At 41.3% G+C, this 18,924-nt stretch overlaps 3 protein-coding genes and 1 long non-coding RNA gene across 8 annotated transcripts; 2 read left to right on the top strand and 2 right to left on the bottom strand.

The window, feature by feature from the left end:
* The first annotated feature begins 37 nt into the window (after positions 1-37).
* Positions 38-5,179, top strand: BLOC1S6 (biogenesis of lysosomal organelles complex 1 subunit 6). The gene is made up of 5 exons (XM_014887714.2): positions 38-252; positions 1,002-1,146; positions 1,756-1,843; positions 2,434-2,520; positions 3,254-5,179. The coding sequence occupies exons 1-5, from the start codon at positions 186-188 to the stop codon at positions 3,371-3,373; spliced, it is 507 nt and encodes a 168-aa protein (XP_014743200.2). The 5' UTR covers positions 38-185; the 3' UTR covers positions 3,374-5,179.
* A 696-nt stretch (positions 5,180-5,875) lies between these two features.
* SQOR (sulfide quinone oxidoreductase) lies at positions 5,876-15,803 on the top strand. 5 transcript variants are annotated; one of them, XM_088172549.1, is made up of 11 exons: positions 5,876-6,016; positions 7,521-7,594; positions 8,437-8,688; positions 9,012-9,182; positions 9,670-9,723; positions 11,268-11,462; positions 12,346-12,555; positions 13,020-13,203; positions 14,039-14,106; positions 14,950-15,128; positions 15,333-15,803. In XM_088172549.1, exons 3-11 carry the CDS (start codon positions 8,455-8,457, stop codon positions 15,388-15,390), a joined length of 1,353 nt encoding a protein of 450 aa, XP_088028675.1. In that variant the 5' UTR covers positions 5,876-6,016; positions 7,521-7,594; positions 8,437-8,454; the 3' UTR covers positions 15,391-15,803. The 5 variants fall into 5 exon arrangements, with proteins under 5 accessions (XP_088028675.1, XP_088028676.1, XP_088028673.1 ...); XM_088172550.1 differs by having other exon boundaries at positions 5,885-6,016; positions 7,518-7,594; XM_088172547.1 differs by lacking the exon at positions 5,876-6,016 and adding an exon at positions 6,890-7,110.
* Positions 7,518-8,006, bottom strand: LOC148222241 (uncharacterized). Its single transcript, XR_015806517.1, has 2 exons — positions 7,886-8,006; positions 7,518-7,763 (listed from the first exon to the last, which is right to left on the bottom strand). It is a non-coding gene; the product is annotated as an uncharacterized LOC148222241 (long non-coding RNA).
* A 408-nt stretch (positions 15,804-16,211) lies between the features above and the next one.
* On the bottom strand, positions 16,212-18,868 carry LOC106860064 (nicotinamide riboside kinase 2-like). The gene is given in 9 exon segments (XM_014887728.2): positions 16,212-16,238; positions 16,343-16,434; positions 16,638-16,668; positions 16,671-16,744; positions 17,308-17,379; positions 17,608-17,794; positions 17,935-17,980; positions 18,381-18,471; positions 18,620-18,868. Coding segments are annotated over 7 exon segments (522 nt in total). The 5' UTR covers positions 18,646-18,868; the 3' UTR covers positions 16,212-16,238; positions 16,343-16,434; positions 16,638-16,642.
* Positions 18,869-18,924: the final 56 nt, after the last annotated feature.

Here is an 18,924-nt window from a genome sequence, read left to right on the forward strand (position 1 = left end):
TTCCGCGCCCGGCGCGCCGCCCAGCCCGGAGCGCGGCACGGGGACTCTATGGTGCGGCGGCGGCGGGGCGCGGGCCGGGGGGCGCCGGGCCGGCCCGCTCGCTGAGGGCAGCCGGACCCGCCTGCCGGGGGCTCAGGCGGGCCTGCCCTGCCCTGCTCTGCCGGAGGGCGCCGGGAGCGGCAGCGATGAGCGGCGCGGAGCGGCCGGAGGGGAATGAGGCGGCGGCCGCGGGCGACCCCGGGCGCTCGCTGGGTACGTGAGGGGAGGCCGGGCCGGGCCGGGCGGGCCGCGGGTGCGGGGAGAGCCGAGGAGAGGCCGGAGCCGCCGCAGGGCCCGGTCAGAGCAGAGCGCCCGCCGGGAGGCTCTCCCGATGTCACGGCCGGGCTCCCTCGGTGGCCGACGGCTGCCGCCCGCATCGCTCTTCCGTGCGGGGGCCTGTAGGTTCAAGGGTTTTGTCTTCCACGAGCACTGCAGACAAGAAATAATCACAGCGTGCCCATAGTGTGTTTTGCAGGTTGTGAAGTTCAGTTCTTGGAGATCAGTGTGAATTCTTGGTGTTTTGAGTGACAAGCGAAGACCTTTCATAGCCCAGCTTGTTCTCAGGCTTTGAAAGCAAAGGCTGGGGTCTGCTGATGTTTAGGAGCTTTTGATACATCGTCAGAACACTGATGTTGCCCATTTTTTTTCTTCTGTAGACTGGAGTACTCTTTTTTTTTTTTTTTTTTTTTTAAGATGTATATGGAACAGTTATTGTTTTCCCTCTTTCTGTTCTGCTGGTGTTCATATAAAAGGGTTCACCATGAAGCTTATGATGTAAGACTAAGGGAGGAATAAAGAAGAGGAGGAAGACAAAAGTTCAGTTTAGTTGGAAAAGTGCAGAGAATTTGAATGTGTTTTAATGCTTTTAATTTTTGAAAAGGAAGATGTAGTTGCTCTAGGTGAAACTTGAAATGTATACTGGCCTGTCACACTCAGCCTTGCTGTTCTGTTCGTTGGTGCAGGTCGCAGTGATGCATCTCCAGATGAAGGAGTCGTAGAAGATCTGCCTTTAATAGATGAGAAAGCTGTGGAGCAGCTCACTGAAGGATTGATTTCCCACTATCTGCCTGATCTTCAGCGATCAAAGTCAGCACTGCAGGAACTTACGTAAGCAGATTTTTGAAAACAGCTTCATACACGTGCATACTTGGTTTGCAGCTCTTTTCAATACAATATGCCAGCTCCCTTTAACTGGGATATAGTTTATCAGCATTTCTGTATCCTGACTCGAGCAGCCTGAATAATTCAGGGATCTGTGGGAGTACCAGGGGCTATATATAAGCTGCAGTGTAGCCTATGAGCACTGTGGCTGAAGAATGTGTAACGCTACAAGACTAAAATCCCCTATGCCTGGTAGAACAGAAGACCTAGATTTCTTAAATGCTTATTAACTTCTGTAGTGGAAAGTGTGCTAAAAGCTAGTTTATTTTGCTTGGAGACATGCAGTTTGTATTCAGGGCAGCTTGTAGTGAGATATATTGTTTGATATTTATGTGCTGTATGATGCTGCTGAATTTGTGCAACAAATAGCAGCTTGGATTTTTCTGAAGTTATTTACTCGTGTTTTTATTGAAATCGCCTGGCAATGCATAAGAGGAATCTGGTATTGGGAAGTGTGTATTGATACTGTTTTGATTAAAAGTCTGTTTAAAGGTCTGGTTGAAAAGCATATGTGGTGCTTTACTTTGGGTTTATGCATATTGTTTTTTGTTTTAGACAGAACCAAGTTGTACTGCTAGAAACATTAGAACAAGAAATTTCAAAATTCAAAGAGTGTAACTCCATTGTTGATATCAATGCTTTGGTAAGTACCAGTAATGCCTTTTAAATTCTAGATTAGAATAGATTTCTTGCTGAAGCATTACTAGCAGCTTGTGTCTTTTCCTTGTTCTTAATGACCTACAGAAAGAAAACCAGTTCAGATATTAGAGACAAACTGCTGGAGAGGGTGGGAGCCAGCATATTTCCCTTAAATAGGAAGGGCAATGGGAAGAGAGCGCAGGCTCAGTCAGGCAGCATTGGTGACACTGGCTGTTCAAAGCCAGCAGCCAAGGCAAATGTACATGTTTTTGCAGTAGAATTGAGGCTCTGTGCACCTCCCCAGACTAGCAGGAAGGGTGCATGAAACACTCATGCATGGTGCATAAAGTTGTAATATTTTTATTCTGTTTTGTGACTCTTAGCTCAGTAGATTACTGTGTGTAACTGTTGAGATGTAGTAGTTTTCTATATTAATACATGTTATATGTAAATTTTATATATAAACTTGAACATGTTTGTTCATTATCAGACTGTTCTGGTAATCACTGTTTTTGATTGCTATTTTGCTCTGTAGCTTTATAAAACAACTATTCTGACTTGACAGTCACTGCTTTAACAGTTATGGTTTTTAAGTTTTCAGAAGCTAAACACTATCACAACAAGTTAGTGAATATTAGAAATGAAATGATGATGCTGCACGAGAAAACATCAAAGTTAAAAGTAAGTGGAATAAATATTTTTACTTTCCAATACATATATTTACTTATGTTTTATTGACTTCCAACTTCTTTTTTAAGGGTTTTATCTTAAAAGGATGTTTTCACTAGCTCCAAGCCATGTATGTTTTAACCTTTCACTTGCTCCTAGTGGTGCTCAAGCAACTTACACATCTGAACTACACTTTCAGTGCCATCTTCATGTTTAGGTGGTGTAAGAATCATGCCTTGTTCTGTTGCTTAGTCCACTCCATTCCAAGTATTTCTCTTTGTTGTTTCAGTTTCATTTCAGTGGAAACTGATTGTCATAAATGTAAGAATGTCTCCTTCTGTTTAATGTACCATTAACAGTGGCATAAGTTCACTGGTTTCATGCTACACAGACAGCCTGGTTACATCCTGGCAAGAGTAGTCCTTCAGTGTGTTCAACAAGAGAACTTTTTCTTGGAGGCAGTAAATTGCATGGCAAGATCCTTGTCAGGTATATCAAGAGGATGACTTTTAGTGAGACTGAAGGGGCTCCAGTTTGTGTTTTCCCAGTGTAGATCACAAACTTCCCATTTATGAACAGTAAAACCGAAAGTGGGAGGGATGAAGCAAAAAATGAAGAGTTTATGCTATATTCAGTCATAAGGAGGATGTATTGGAGAGAGGGAGAATTGGAGGGATTTTGTTTGTTGCTCCAAGTTAAAAATATCTGTAAAACTTAAATTTATTTTCTTGTCTTTTCTGTTTAGAAAAGAGCACTTAAACTGCAACAAAAGAGGCAGAAGGAAGAATTGGAACGAGAGCAGCAACGTGAGAAGGAACTTGAAAGAGAGAAACAGTTAACAGCAAAACCTGCAAAGAGAACCTGAAAGCAGAGCATGCAACAACTTGTCTAATTAATGATTTCTACATTCACTGGAATTAAGGCAGTCTTTGCTTAAATTGGGCTGTAGCTGTTGCTAGCAACAGTCTACTCTATGGTATTAGAAATTCCAGAATGGTAATAATAGAGCTGGTAACATTCACGTTTTTTAATTTCAGCCATTCAAGTTGCCTTCTTTTGTAATGCTATGCAGTTTAATATTATTATAATGTAAGTTAATTTTTATATATATGTATATAGGACAACTAGGCGTCATAGTTTTAAGTACCTGTTGATTTTTGTTTTCTTCTGTTCTTTTGTTGTTTAGGATTCTGAGAGATTTGATGATTGGCAGATGTTTTTTCAGACAAAATGCAGGATACTTCTTAAAGTTCAATTCTCATCACCAGACTTCAGTGACTGCATTTTCACTGAAACTGCTTTGTTTCATGCAGTTGGGATCTGTCTTTGATCATAAGTACTCGATTTCTTGTGCAGCCTTAGTTTGATCTATCTCTAATGAACTGAAGAAAATAGCAGTGTATTTGCTTAAAAGGTCACTCATTGCAGCAATCTCTTTTTTTTCTCATCAAGTAACTTAAGAACAGCTTTAAAATAACTTCTGAGTAAGTTTCCAGCTGAAGTGATTGGCAGGGGAGAAGCAGAACACTAAAGATGTCAAAACTGGCGTGTGCACAATGCAAAGATTAATGAATTTGTGCTTCCACAAGCATTTAAGTCAAACCAGGAAACCTGCTTCTGTAATGGTTTATTAGGAAGATTTGTGTGGTCTAAGCATATTTTTGTGGGATTAGAAGTTGTAATTTCCTGATCTTGTGTGACAAAATAAAACATAACCAAAATTAAAATTTTCCACTTCATGTGAAATTCAGCCACCTCTAGGAAAACTACTGTGTTTAGTCCTTGTTCCTTAACAAATGAATCATTTGCACTTTGGGACTAAATAAGAGATTTTTTGTTCCACTGTCCTCACCTAGATTGATGATTATTAGTGTGTACTGATGAGAAATTTGGAATGGAGGTTGGTATCCATTTCTCTGAATGTAATTCCTATCTTGCAGCACTTGGTGTGAATTCTCATTCAAATGAATGTACAAGTTGTCTAGACTGGTAAGAGCTTTAAATTATTTGTTTCTACAGCCTAACAAACTAGTTATTTTATAACTGTGTTTCTATTCAAGTATATCTGTGTTTCTTTTTAAATAATAATGTAAATTTTGTGTTTTGAAGTAAGATAAAGGGTAAGCTATGTAAAGTTTTCCATAAAATATATACAGGAAGGTATCAGAGGGGCACAGTCAATTTTACTTTTCCTTCTGTTTTAGATGACCCACACAGTGTACACCTGCCTGGACTTTCTATGTTGTAATTTTCTGAACTTCTAATTTCCTGTTCTTAATATTTGTCATATTTTTCTGTGAAAGATGTACCCTAACAAGTACCCAGGCATCATGCAAGGTAAACTGGGATTATGTTTTGGGGCAAGGAGAACAAATTACTTAAAGCAGTCTGAAGAGACACTGAAATGCTTTCAGTGGAGCAGTATTAGATTAAAACTTTCACAGGTATTTTTCCCTGAAGTTGACTCATGGCTATTAGTTGCCAGTGGATTGTTGGCCTCTGCTGTGGTTTGTATGTATTTCTAAGAGAAATGTAAAGGATTTCCACAGTCCATTTTTTGGAGCAGAATGTACATAACTAAATGTTGTTTAAGTATTTTATTTTGTAATGTAATTTTGCAATCAGATTCTGGGAATTAAAACTGTTTTCATTAAACTATAACATGAAACTAGATGCCTTAGTATCCAAATCAGGATTGAATTCTTTTGATATTTCTTGATTTGTATGCCTCATACAGAATCCAGTTTACTGTGTTGAATTCTCTCTCTGTCAAGAACTGTGTGGTTTTTTCCAAAGAATTGTAGTTTTGTGGGATTTTGTTTTGTTTAAAAAAAATCATGATTATTTTAACTAAAACTAGAGAATTCTAAGAAATTTGTAGAAATTGATACTTTTGAAATTTGGTGCATTTCAGCATTTTGAATAATTTCCAATCAAAGGAGTAAAAGCTGACAGTGCTTACCTGAGGAATATATAAAAATGTAATTGATTAACTTTTCCTGTAAAAGCATGGTAAGATCTGGGTTTTCTATGAATAAGGACCTAATTTTGCTAAATGACTTTTCTGTTATAAAGGGGGGGAAATTAATAAAAATATATAGGATGAAGTTTGTTCAGTTTACATAACTTCTATTAATGTGTTCTTAAATTACTTCAGTGAAAACTACAATTCATTATCTCCATATGATGTTCTACCAAATACTCTTTTAAGTCTTAATGCATAAAAGTAAATGCTGCATTGGATGAATTTAACAATACTGACATCTAAAAATGTGTGCTTGCATCAGTATGCAGAGCTGGCTTGAGCAATCCTATTGCTGTGTACACTTAGTCTTGTTTGATTTTATGAAAAGTTCCTTAGGGAGTAGATAAATGTGGTAGTACAGGGTTAGGGTTAGGCAGTGTGTGCCCAGCCCTCACACAGCAGCTCCCAGCCTCTCATCCTGCCTGGACTTTGGAAAGGTTAAGGCAGCACTCCCTGCAGCTGCTGGAGGCCTCTGTGTTACAGGTGAGCAGTTTATTCATGTTTGATTTGTGAGATGTTTCCGAGTTTCGAAATTCATTTGAGTGATTTTTTTTAATTAAAACTGCAGGCTATCTCTGTAAGCAGTTTGTGGGGAAATATACATGGGGGCTTAAAGAAAATACTGCAATGTCTAAAGACAATCCTAAAAATACATGTTTAAAAACCCAGCCCAACAATTTTCTCATGAACAGAGGTGAGGATCAACCTCTTAGAACAAAAAATGCAGAAAAAAGGCTGCACTCTGATTATCCAAAGGCAGCTGGAAACAGGAAGTTGAGAAACTCATAAAAATTATAAAAATGGACAGTTTAGTTATTTTAAAGGATGTAATTATAAATCCTGGGGCTTTTTTCTCTTTAGAGAAGTCTCTTGTATTAACGAAAATGGCTGATCTCCTTGTCACGCTTTTGAAGATACTGATTTGTGGGTTCTTCCAGTATATTTTCTGTCCAGTAAAATCCAGGAACTGTGGGTGTTCTCTTTGAAAAGAGAACCTTTGCCTATTACTGGGGGATGCACTCCATGAGAGCTCATTTATTATTAATTATTGATCTATTAAGTGTTTTGGTGTTACTTTATTAACCTTTATAATTTTGCTGGTTTTCTGTCAATAGAAAAGGGTTCCTAGATTATAGTTTAGGGCTGGTGCTTACAGGTAACCTGAGAAAGTTCAGATATTGAAGTATCAGTGGTCACTCCATCGCAGTTACTGTAGTGGTCGTGATTCTGGTGTCGGTCAGGGCGATGTGAGTGACCTGTGCTCTGTGATAGATGGGATTGGGCTGCTGCCCGGGATGGAGGCCAAAACCGAGCGCGCAGCTGGCTTTCGATCGGGATTGGCAGGGGGCCAGGTTTAGGACTGGCGTTTCAAAACTTTGGGAAGCACGGGGTTGGAGCTGTAGGTGCCAGCGGTGCCTGCCCGGGGGCTCAGCCCTCCTGTCCCGGCCGGCCGGAGCGCGGCCTTTGCCCGCGGCCGGGCAGCACCCGGGGCCCCGAGCCCCGCCCCGGCTCTCCCGGCTCCTGCCGCAGCCGGCCGGCGGCACGCTCCTTCCCCGCCCTGCCCGGCGCCACCAGCGGTGAGTGCGGAGCCGGGAGCGGCGCCAGGGGGTCCGCGCTGCCGTGAGGGAGCGGGGCTGTCGGCTCGGCTCGGGTCGAGCAGGGAGGCGGCGGGAGGGGAGGGCCGTGCCGGCGGGGCAGCCTGCGGGCCGCAGCGGCCTCGCCGAGCGCAGACGGGGCCGTGCCCCAGCCCCAGGGTCGCGGCCCCGCTCCCACTGCAGGGCCGGGTCCTTGGCCCCGGGGGCAGCGGAGCAGCAGCGGCTGCTGTGAGCTGAGCTGAGCCGAGCTAAACTGAGCTGAGCTGAGGGGCTCGCAGGCGCTGGAGCTGCACGTCCGGCTCGCATACGTGCGGGGGTGGAATGCTCAAACTGCTGCTCTGTGGCCAGCTGTTTAACGAATAGTCGCAATGATCTGTACTTCTTGCCAGTAGGACTTCTCGAGCTTTATTCCGACTTTCTTCAGTGAGCTGGTTGGATGAAGGCAGTCTGAGGAGCTCAGCCTGTGGTAGGTGCCCTGCAGGGGAAGGAGCTTCAGCTGTCCCGAGTGTCTGCAGGAACTGCCGGGCCTGGGTTGGTGCTTGTTCTAGGCTCTAGTTGAGATACTGAGCTCTCCTGCTCAGTCTTAACTGTGATTTCTTTAAAGTGCTTTTTCTTCGGTGTTAAACAGACCTATTCTAAAAACATGCAAACAAACAGCCTTAGAGTGAAAGGGAAAAGAGATTTGTGAACGGGGTCCACGTTTTAAATAGCTGCCTGCACAGATGATAAACAGCCTTCTAAAATGGAACTGACTTACTGTGGAGTTGGATGTTTTGTTCTGACTGGAGAGGGGATGAGAAGAAAATGTTTGCATCTTGGAAACCTGTAAAACAAAATTATTAACATTTTTTTTACAGTGGATGCCTCTGAGATTTTTACCTCTCTGTCCCAAATTGTAACTGTAAGGATTAATGGGGGATTATAAAGAATTCAGGGTACATAGACATGAGGGATGTCAAGATAACACAGAAAGGTACAGAATGAGTTGTTCAACTACATCTAGTGTAGTGAAGAATTTTCGAAGCTGACATTGGAAGATATTCTTGAAAATATTTGAGGTTTCTGGTGTAATTTTGACTCTGGTCTGTCAGTAACATAAATGAGTAAATAAATGAAACAGTTGTAATTCTTGCCTGATGACTAGAAGAATTTAGTATTATAATTTTTGCCTTGAAAACTATTAAAAATATTATTTAAATTTAAATATATTTTCTAGATCTTAAATTGAAATATATATTATATTTATATTTAAATAAATATAATTTCTGCCTCCTATAATTGTTACTGGTGCCTTTCCTTATCTCCTAGCTTCCCACTTAATGAAAGATGTCACCATTTGGAGCAGTGTCCTCTTGCTCCCGTCTCTATTCTGGTGTGTGGTTGCTGAAACCAGGAATGCAGAAGATGAGCTCCTTCAGCTTGCACACAGCAGCCAGGTGTGCTGCCAGGGATTATTATGAAGTACTTGTGTTGGGTGGAGGTTCTGGTGGAATCTCCATGAGTGCTCGCATGAAGAGGAGAGTGGGGGCAGAAAATGTGGCTGTTGTTGAGCCGAGTAAGGTGAGTCTTCCTCTGCTGTAAAGCACTGTAAAGAAATAAGTATTTTACATGTGACCAGATGGGTCTGATTCTCATCCCTCTCCAGGCCCATGTTTTTAGCTGTGGAAAGTAAGCAAACAAAGCCTCTTTCAAAAGGTTTTGTACAACATTTTCATGAGATTTATGCATCCCTGCGACTTTGTCATGGAAAAATCTTGGTTATTTATACAGCTTCTTTTATTAAGAATAATACAATGTTCAGAGTACATTGCTCCCATTTGGAGTGATATGCCTTTAAGTCCCTTTAAACCGTTTTGAAATGTCCATTTGAACTTTTATTTCAGACTCATTACTATCAGCCACTGTGGACCCTGGTTGGTGGTGGTGCCAAGCAGCTGGCAGCTTCTGCACGTCCAATGGGAAGTGTAATTCCTAAAGGTGTTGAGTGGATCAAATCTCAAGTTACAGCATTGGATCCAGATAAGAACTGTGTCTGGCTGGAGAATGATATCAAGGTAATAATGTATTAAAAAAAAAAGTTTCTTATTTTATGTCATGGGTTGCCTGTCCAATTCCTACAGATCCCCTTAGAACTGCTTATTGAGCAAGGCCTCAAGCATCTAGGAGGCTGGGAAATTCCAATTAGTCTTATGTACTTGATCCTAAACTCTTTTTCTAATAAAAGTTGTGATAGATAACTAGTTTAGAATAAGATCACCTTAAAATACTTTTATCATAAGCCTTTGCCCTCTTTATGGTGAACTGAACAGAAAAGAGAGAATATTTTGCTCCAGATACCTGGGTCTGTGTACAACAAAGGCTGTGTGTGTAACTCATAATGCAGTTAGCATTTTAACTAGAATTCTTAGAGTTTAGTTTATGTTACTAATGCTGCCTATATCTCCTTCCTTGTGATTCTGTTGCTGTCAGCTAACTGAAGTTTACTTAGAGGTAATGTTTTGGTTCCTTTGTCTAAAATACTTTTTATTCCTTACACAACAGGTATCTTACAAGTATCTGATAATTGCTCTTGGAATTAGTCTGCATTATGAAAAGGTATTTGTTTTAAAGTGATCATATTTTTCTAATTTTAATAGCATCATGTACATTCATTAAAGTAAATGGCTTTTCAATACTGTTTTTACTGCAAGGTATTGAACACTATGAATTAAAGAGCTAGAAGACAGACTAAGGACTTTATTCCTTCCACAGATCCCTGTGTAATAACCCAAATTACCCTTGGGAAAGCCTTTTATGACAACTTTGTTGCATCTCTGTGGCAATATCAGCAGGTGGTGCAGCAAGTTAAATCTAGAACTTTTAAGGCAGCCTGTTAAAATGAGATAATAAAGTGTGCTCACTGTAGTCTGAAGCATCTCATAATGTAAACAGAACGAGGAACACAGAGCAGTCAGTAAAATCTGACCTGCAGAATTTGATCTACCCTCACCTTTCTTAAAGGATGCACTTCAAAAGGAGCCAGGTGAGATACCAGGCTCATGCCATGGGGCCTTTCCCTTGTGTAGCATTTCCTGTGCACTTCACACAGTGGAAAATGTTGGTGCAAGAATGACTACAGTGATGTGCTGGAGGAGGAAAACACAAAGGAAAGAGAGGTCTGAGCAATTTGGCTCTTGTGGTTTTACCCTGACCTGAATATGATGCAGTACCTGACAATATACTTTAGTATCTCCTTGAAAAGCTTTCCAGATGTTTGTCAAGCAAGAGCTGGCCTCAGCTACAGTCAAAATAAGCTCTGGTGATTAGGTTAGTGGAACAGGGAGTTGTAGCACATTCAGTGACCCTCCTCTCAGTCCTCATATCTATTGCTTTAGTACAAGCTGATAAAAGTAAATTCGGTGTTCACTAGTGGAAGCTATGTAACACAGTTAATCACGCTCTGTAATGAAAACTCACAGTAACTTTAAAACAAAAGTGGACACTTGAAAAAGAGGGATGGTTTCTCCTCACCAGCAGTGTACTTCTGGTGCAGGCTGGAAGGTCCTAAACACATTGCAGTGCATGTAACATGACTCCATATGCTCACAGAATTTCTGCAACTCGTTATTTTGAAATGGGTACAACTTCCTTCCTCACAAGCAGATGCTCAGGTCATAGTAGGAGTAATAGGGAAATAATTACTGGATGCAGATTAGTTAAAATAAAATTACCCTAGGCAAATACAGGTATCTGCAACTGACTACAGAAAAGTTTCATTCACCTCATAAATTTTCATAATGCTTTTTTTTTTGCATTACTTTTACTTGTGATGTTGTGGCAGTGACTTTATACATTCTTACTCTGAATTTCAGTCTGCAAAAACTTGGGTCTGGGTCTGCACTGAAGACTTATGCTCACATGTTGCCGACCAAAGTAATTTCATTAAATGTTACATCTCCTAAATCATATACTAAATTCTAAAGGAAATACCTGTTTTATTGCTAGGCCTATTTTTAAAAATACCAACTAGCAAGTAAATACGGACTTCCTTTTTGATAGAAACTTCATATATAGTTATTTCTCAGTCTGTATTTAGTATTAGTCAATGATAACAAAACTTTTGCTATCTGTACTTGAAACCTTAATTTCTCTTTTTCTAGATTAAGGGCTTGCCTGAAGGTTTTAATCACCCTAAAATAGGTTCCAATTATTCAGTCCAGACAGTAGAGAAAACATGGAGAGCTTTACAAGATTTTAAGGAAGGAAATGCTATCTTCACTTTTCCAAATACTCCAGTGAAGTGTGCAGGGGCTCCTCAGAAGATCATGTATTTATCAGATGCATACTTGAGAAAAGTAAGTCTTTTACTCTCTCTGTCAGTGCTTGTTCTCATAGTTGGAAGGGAGGCTTGTTCTAATGGGTTTCCTATTATCTTTAAAATAAATACAAACCACATGAGAGTACTGTGACTCAGGACTATTAAAGTGACTGAGTTGCTTTTTCTATTTTTAATGTATAAAGAATGCAGGTAAATGGATTGTACATAAATATTTAGCACATATTTAATACCAGAGAAACTTGTAGAATTCAGAAATTCAATTCAGAATTTCATACTAAAGGACTGCTTGCCCTGCTTCTGCAGATAAAACTGTTCTCAGCCTAATTTATAACTTCATGTGGTGCACCAAAATAAAGCTGGTTGGAATTAAGCCAATCTTGTTACTTTAAGTACTTAATACCTGTTGCCATTTGTCTGCTAGTCTGAAAAGTGGCTATGCTTGCTCCTTGGGGCACATTGTCTCAGCATCAGGAGGAGTCTTAGCCAGGCTGTTACAGCAAGCTTACTGGAAGCAAAAGACAGCTTCAGGTGGAAGTATCAGGCTTCATATGTGTTTAAGTTTCATGAGCTACCTCCTGGATGAGTACCTGAATAATGCATAGAAGTGAATGTTTCAGAAAGCTTTTTAACACTAAACTTCTTCAAGAATTAACCTGCATACAGCATTCCTCAGTGCCTTGCAGCCACCTCTTCTCACGAGTCGTTTGTGTGAGGTATCTTCAGTACCTCATACTGAAAGGGTCTACCTTCTAACATGCTGTGAAATATTAATTAAATATTCATTAATAATTGAACTGCATGAATAGTTCTGTCAGCTCTTTAGTAGTGCAGCACAGTTCTTTTGTCTCTTCTTGTCACAGTTTCTTAATAGAAAAGGCTAATTGGATCTCCTCCTGCAGACTGGAAAACGTTCCAAAGCCAACATCATGTTCAACACCTCACTTGGTGTGATTTTTGGTGTTAAGAAATACGCTGATGCATTGCTTGAAGTAGTAAAGGACAGGAACCTCACTGTTAACTACAAGCGCAACCTCATAGAAGTTCGAGCAGACAAGCACGAAGCTGTGTTTGAAAACTTGGACAAGCCAGGAGTGACTGAAGTTCATCAGGTCAGGAGCTTTCAGACCTTTCATTTGGTTCTATTTCTCTTCCTTGTGTACTGCAAAGTAACTTCTACATTGTTATAACGGTCTGCTTCGCTGTGTATTGCTGTTCCCCCTGAGAGCACTCTTCTCTAACTTTAGCAGAATATTAAAAATTTTGAAACCAAGGTGGAGATAAGAAAAAATGTCTCATAAATTATGCCTGGAGTCCTGTATGCCATGAGAATGTCTCAGTGTGTATGGAGGAAGGAAAATTGTCTCCAGATGGAATTGCTTGATAAGGTTCATGTTAATTAAAGGATGCACTTGAAATTTGAGAACAGATTTTCATTCTATATACTTGTGTTTAAAAAATCAAAACAGACACAAACCCAAGAAACCTTCTCGCCATGCTGTGCTTATTGCCTTATACCAACAGATAGATTTTGCTGTGATGAACTAACCATGGAGTGCCTTTTCTTTCTGTTTAGTATGAAATGCTTCATGTCACACCCCCAATGGGGCCACCTGCTGTACTCGTCAACAGTCCTGTCTCAGATGAAGGCGGCTGGGTGGATGTAGATAAGGAGACTCTACAACATAAAAAGTATCCTAATGTCTTTGGTATTGGAGACTGCACCAACCTTCCAACATCAAAAACTGCTGCAGCTGTAGGTAAAGTTGCATGTGTATGTTTGTGTGTGTAAAGGACAAGAATGGAGTCACAGTAAGTCTTTGTTTAGTTTGCTATTCCTGAGGTCATTACTTCAGTTTTGAACTTTCAAAAAGACCAGAGTCTCCTGGGCTGACTAGATAGCTACAGAGCATGTTGATGCCACTAACCCAACAGTTCTGTTGTTCCAGATGCCTCATAGATGAACCAATTCTACTTGTGTTCACAGAATGTCATATAATGAATGAACTATTCTTGTATTACATCATCATTCAGTAATGAACTTTTTTGCTTTATCTTAGCTCCTCGTGCATGTGCCACACTAACTGATAAGTCACTATCAAAAAATTCCATGTTCTGGCCTTGTAGCCACAGGTTCCACAATTAAAACACTTTAAGTGTATGGTCTCACTACTGATAAAAGGCAAATAATAGAGTAGAAAAAACCCCAGGGTATACAGGATGTTATTGATGTAATGAAAGAATGGAGTACTTAACTACTTCAGTAAATGGGTCTACAGTTACAGCACTCAAACAGAACTTTAGTGTGCCAGAACTTCAGTGTTTGATAAGACTGAGCAGGTATAATTTATCATAGGAGAATGGGCATAGGCTGAAAAAATCAGCTCAAGTTTCATTAAGCTTTAGCATATTTGAAACACTGAGGCCAAAGCATTAGTCCTTTTTTTCTTTTAATCTGGGACAGTAAACTTACATGTAAGTTCAATTGCAGCTGAATTGTCCAATAAAATGCCTGGCTACTACTGTTTGTTTTAATAATGACAATAATTGCTGGCTGAAACAGTCCTATTACATTTATTTTTCTTTCTTATTTAGCTGCACAGTCTGGAGTCCTTGATAAAACTATTTCTCTGGTAATGAAGAACGAGATGCCAGTTAAAAAGGTACTTAGGACAGTTCTTGTCTTAGGGAGAAATTCTCCTGAATGTTTTCTCCCTTCTTATGCAGGAAGTCTTGCAAACAGCTGAGTGTGTGAACCAGAAGGCAGGAAGGGCTTTGCCTCTGCAGTTGTGGTGCTGGATGTTTACCTGCTGCATGTCAGAGTAGTAATGGAATTGCACAGTTCATGATACTGCCATTAGAAGTATTACCTCTTTGATTCCCTGACTTCTGAATTGAGAGGTTAGAGGCTGATTAGTCAGGGTTTTTCATCAGTGCAAGTGATTTACTTACACTGTAAAGGTAATAGCTGCTTCAGAAACACTCTTGCCAACTTGTTTTCCTGTCAGACATGATCTTTTAAGGAGTTAAGCTTCTGTACTACAGCTGTTAAGCCTATAAATATGTTCAAATTTTTCCTTGAACCTTTACTTTTATTTTAGACATGGCTTCCTTGGGGCACTAACCTGAATATCCTGTGATTCTCTAGAAATTCTCACTAAAGATCCTATTGGCTTATTGAAGTAAACACCAGCTCTCATCCTGATCCGCTGGTCACCTGCTCCACTAGTTACAATAACCATTAATGACATTACGTCCTATTGTTCTAGGTTAGGTCCAGTTTAAGCAATGTTGTTAAGCAGATCTACATTTGAAATAGTGCCTTAATATTATGGTTAATAAACCAGAACTGACTTAGCAGCCTTCCAACTTCACTGGCATTTGCACTGTAAATGCAGAACCCTCCTAGGAGGTTATTTTAAAATGTGAATGTTAACCATGGCTTGCAAAACGTCAGCCTTTAGGCTTTGGTCAGAATAACGAAAATTGGGTATTTTCTATTGCAGTATGATGGATACACTTCCTGCCCACTGGTAACAGGCTACAACAAGGTGATTCTGGCAGAGTTTGACTACAATGCTCAGCCTTTGGAGACCTTTCCCATTGACCAGAGTAAGGAGAGAGCAACCATGTACCACATGAAAGCTGATATGATGCCTCTGCTCTATTGGAATGCACTACTTAAGTAAGTATTGAAGAAAAACAATTAGGTAGACACCTGTTCTGGTTTAGTTCCTTGCTAGAAGAGAAGCAAAGTTCATCCTCAGTTGTGATCAGAACAACCCCTTAATGCTCATCTCTTCATAGTACAGTATCTTATTAAAAAAAAAAAAAATCTTTTCCCCAGCCCTACTTCAGTTGTATGTGACAGAACTTTCTCTGTTTCCAGGGGATACTGGGGAGGACCAGCTCCTGTCAGGAAGCTAATGCATCTGGGCTTGAAGTAACTACTCGTTCTCAGCATTGCTTAAAATATTCCAAAGAAGTGAACTGGCTTCACACTGGATCAATACATATCTTCCCTCTTGGAATACCTGGTAGACATTTAATTTTTTTTTTTTTAAATCAAGCTTTGGTCACTAATTCACTTTTCCTCCTACTATGGATTAAAGCCTTCACAGTGCTCTTTCCCTACTTTTTTGTAAACTTAGGCCTTAAACTACTTCTGTATTTACACAGGAGAATTTGACCTTGCCTTACCCTTCAGATTACTATAGAATTGCTACAATTAATACTTTCAAAGCTATTGTCTATGTAAAATTTTCTTCCTGACCCTAAGTTGAATTGTCTGCATCCAAGATCAATATATGCACTGGATTTAACAGTGATTCAGTACTAGTAAAATGGCCTGAAAATCTCCTGTTATTTTTAAAGAGTTTCAATTCTAATTTCTAAGCATACCTGCTGCCTAATTAATATAAGAATGTGTGCAGAGTTTTGAAAGCAAAGAAGTCAAAGCAGTTTCTGTGTATATGGATACACACACACCCTCCTAGGATAGTTGAGCCACTTTACATGAGCTCCACTATAATGTTTTAACCTGTGACACTAAGAACATCATGAAAAGAATCACCTGAGAACACACACTACACTGAAGCACAATTTAGGATCACAGACAAGGGGGAAGTGCTTTTTAATTATGACCATATAGAACTCAAGTTTTCAAGGGAAAGGTTGAACAGGGTTGAATTTGAGAGTTGAGTCTTCACAGAAGCTGGAACTTTAGAGGCAGTCAGATAGACAGCGTGGAGCAACAGGATCATCTTCATTCACAAGAGTTAGCAGCAGCTTATTTCTAAACAGAAAGATAGATGTGAACACATTTCAAGTTACAGCTTCGTGCTTTTCCAACACAGCTTTAAAAAGGTTTGCCTTTGAATTACAAGCATGAACATATACCTGGGTGTTAAGCAGTTCTTCAATCTTATTCTGGATCTGCCCATACACATCATTGAACAGCTCCTCCTTTGATTTCGTCCCATCCAAATGCACTTAAAGAAGTAAAATAAGAGCTATAACAGAATGTCTCTGTAAGCTTGCCAGATCCTAATTTAAAAAGCATGTACCTAGCTGGTATCAGAGAAATATACTCCCTCCACCTGCTTCATTCACCTCCTCTCATGCATCTAACCAGTATGTATTGCACAGGTTTGAAAAGCAATCTCATAAAGTGCTTTTGTCATTAAAGACTTACCCACATCAACTCCAAGTTCTTCCATTATCTTCCTGTGCTTTACATACATAGGCCAAACGTGGCCATCAAACAATCCAGGTGGATCAGGTACAGTGTAATTCCTTGAACTGTAATTTAAGGCATTGTTACTCATAAATAGTCTAGTAACAGGTCAGGAAAATGACAGATCCTTCATTGGGTTTCTCTACACATTAGCCTAAACCCCTTGACTCTAGTTTGGTTTCTGAGCTTATCAAAATTTAGTAGTTAGCAAGAGCTGCAAGCATCAAGTTATGTAAATAAATTCAAATTTGATGTACAGGTCCTAAGTGTTTAAAATGCAAAAGGAGTTCTTAAGACAGACTGATCTAAATATAGATGAATAAATTCTTAAAAGGTTTAGCAGAACTTTGGGTAAAATAACTGTCTGCTTATTCCTCTTGAAATGTAATTCAAGTTTTCATTTGCAGTAAGAACAGTTTATGTGTGCAACAACACAGCCAAATGTAAAACTTCAGGTAGACTGAGACGGGAGAAAGCCTAGTGAAAAGTGTGTGCAGAAACTGAGCATTACATTCACAACACAGTAGCTTGGTGGGAAGTTTTAAGTCAGTTTGGTGAAGGAAGCTACAGTTTTCTAACTCAGCAGCTACATTTGCCTTTATCGCTTCTCACCTAAAAGCAAACTTACCTTCTTCTCCTTTTACACTCTTCATATGGAATGGAAAGAAAGTACCGATGGTGGAACACATCAATCAGTGGCCTGAAAGAGACATCTGTTTGGTTACACCTCAAGTAATTAGTAGCAAAACCCAGAAAAGTAAAACTATATCCATTTCCTGTACTTAGAGCGATCTTTAGATTTATGACATCTACATTTGGCAGATGCCAGCTGCTAACTCTTGGTTTAGAACATTTTTATTCCCTTGGAGGTTTGCCCATTACATAAAATAATGTAAAAATCAAAATGTATGAAGGCACAATTGACTACCTGTAGGTGTAAAGTAGGAAGCCTTCAACAATAAGAATGTGGATTGTTTCATCTCCTCCTTCCTTATCTTCCAAGATCTGAGCATCCAATGTGTTGTTGATCCCGTGAGAACGTTCAAACTTGACAGGGTTTTTTATCCAAGCATTTATGGTACTCATCATAGCTTCCATATCTAGTGCACTAATCACTAAGGCAAAACAGACAACTATCATTAAGCAGTAATTAAATACCATCTAGTGATACAGTCACTACACAACAGTGCACATAAAGAATCAAAATACTCAGAAGTTTTTGAGTTATGCTTTGATAACACTAGGAAAGGCTTACCATCATACTGTTTAAACCCATCTTCAACTTCTATTTCATCTTGAGGCTGAAACAGTGACAAGAAAAAAAAAAAACAAGCCAGTTTGTTACTGAGAAACTCAATACCCATTTTAAAGCAAGATTAAAGATCCAAACCCTGAAGCTACAAAGGGAAACTTTAACCCTCCACCAGGTTCCTCTGCATGCAGATAAAACCAGCAGTACGAGGCTCAGATAAAGCCGCCTGCTCCTCTATCTTCCCACGGACACGAGCCCAGCGCTGCGCGGAAAGCCATGGGGACCCGCTCTAGCTCAGGCTTATCCGGGCCCGCACGGCCCCGCCAGGCAGCGCAGGAGCCGCGGGCAGGGCGGCGCAGGGCGGGCAGCGCGCCAGCGGCGCGGGCGGAAGCCCGCGGGGGTCACCCCTCGCCCTCCCGCGGCCTGCAGGGACCGGCGGGCCCGCTCACCTTGAAGAAGTCGTCCTGGTGCACCACGCTGCAGTTGGGCAGGGCCCGCATCAGCCGGCGGGTCAGGGTGGTCTTGCCGCCGTTGGTGACCCTGCGGCGAGAGCACGGCCGTCAGGAAGCGCCACGTGGGGGCCGCGTCCACCCCCCACCCCCACTGCGGCACCGGGAGGGGCCGGGATAAGAGACCCGTGCCCGTCCCGCACCCCGAGCCGCTTTCCCCGCCCGGTCCCGGCTCTCACCCGCCGATGCCGATGATGATGTTCATGGCGCGTCCGGCGGCCGCCCGGCCCGACTCCTACTGCCTGTTTCTGAGGGGCGGGGGGGACCCGGTGTCTCCGGTACCGGCCGTCAACGTGCCTGAGCCAGGACCCGGGCAGGGGGAAGGAAGGGGCCGGAGAAAGAGGAGAAGGTGGAGAGGGGAGAAGCCAAACGTCAACTGCTGGGCAGCGCCATGGTCGCTCAGAGCAGCAGCAGGGCCGGTCCGCGCCGCGCCGCGCGCTCCGCAAAGGGGGGCGGTGTCCGCGCGCGCGCGCCTTCCCCTTGC

The sequence above is a fragment of the Sturnus vulgaris genome, chromosome 13 (genome assembly GCF_052056855.1).
Source record: "Sturnus vulgaris isolate bStuVul1 chromosome 13, bStuVul1.hap1, whole genome shotgun sequence".
NCBI classification, from domain to species: domain Eukaryota; kingdom Metazoa; phylum Chordata; class Aves; order Passeriformes; family Sturnidae; genus Sturnus; species Sturnus vulgaris.

Bases quoted from the DNA above. Each gene is read 5' to 3' on its own strand.
- BLOC1S6 (XM_014887714.2), top strand. From the start codon at position 186: ATGAGCGGCGCGGAGCGGCCGGAGGGGAATGAGGCGGCGGCCGCGGGC. The intron at 253-1,001 runs GTACGTGAGGGG...TCGTTGGTGCAG, and splicing joins CGACCCCGGGCGCTCGCTGG to GTCGCAGTGATGCATCTCCA. The intron at 2,521-3,253 runs GTAAGTGGAATA...TTTTCTGTTTAG, and splicing joins AGAAAACATCAAAGTTAAAA to AAAAGAGCACTTAAACTGCA.
- SQOR (XM_088172549.1), top strand. From the start codon at position 8,455: ATGTCACCATTTGGAGCAGTGTCCTCTTGCTCCCGTCTCTATTCTGGT. The intron at 11,463-12,345 runs GTAAGTCTTTTA...CTCCTCCTGCAG, and splicing joins CAGATGCATACTTGAGAAAA to ACTGGAAAACGTTCCAAAGC. The intron at 14,107-14,949 runs GTACTTAGGACA...TTTCTATTGCAG, and splicing joins ACGAGATGCCAGTTAAAAAG to TATGATGGATACACTTCCTG.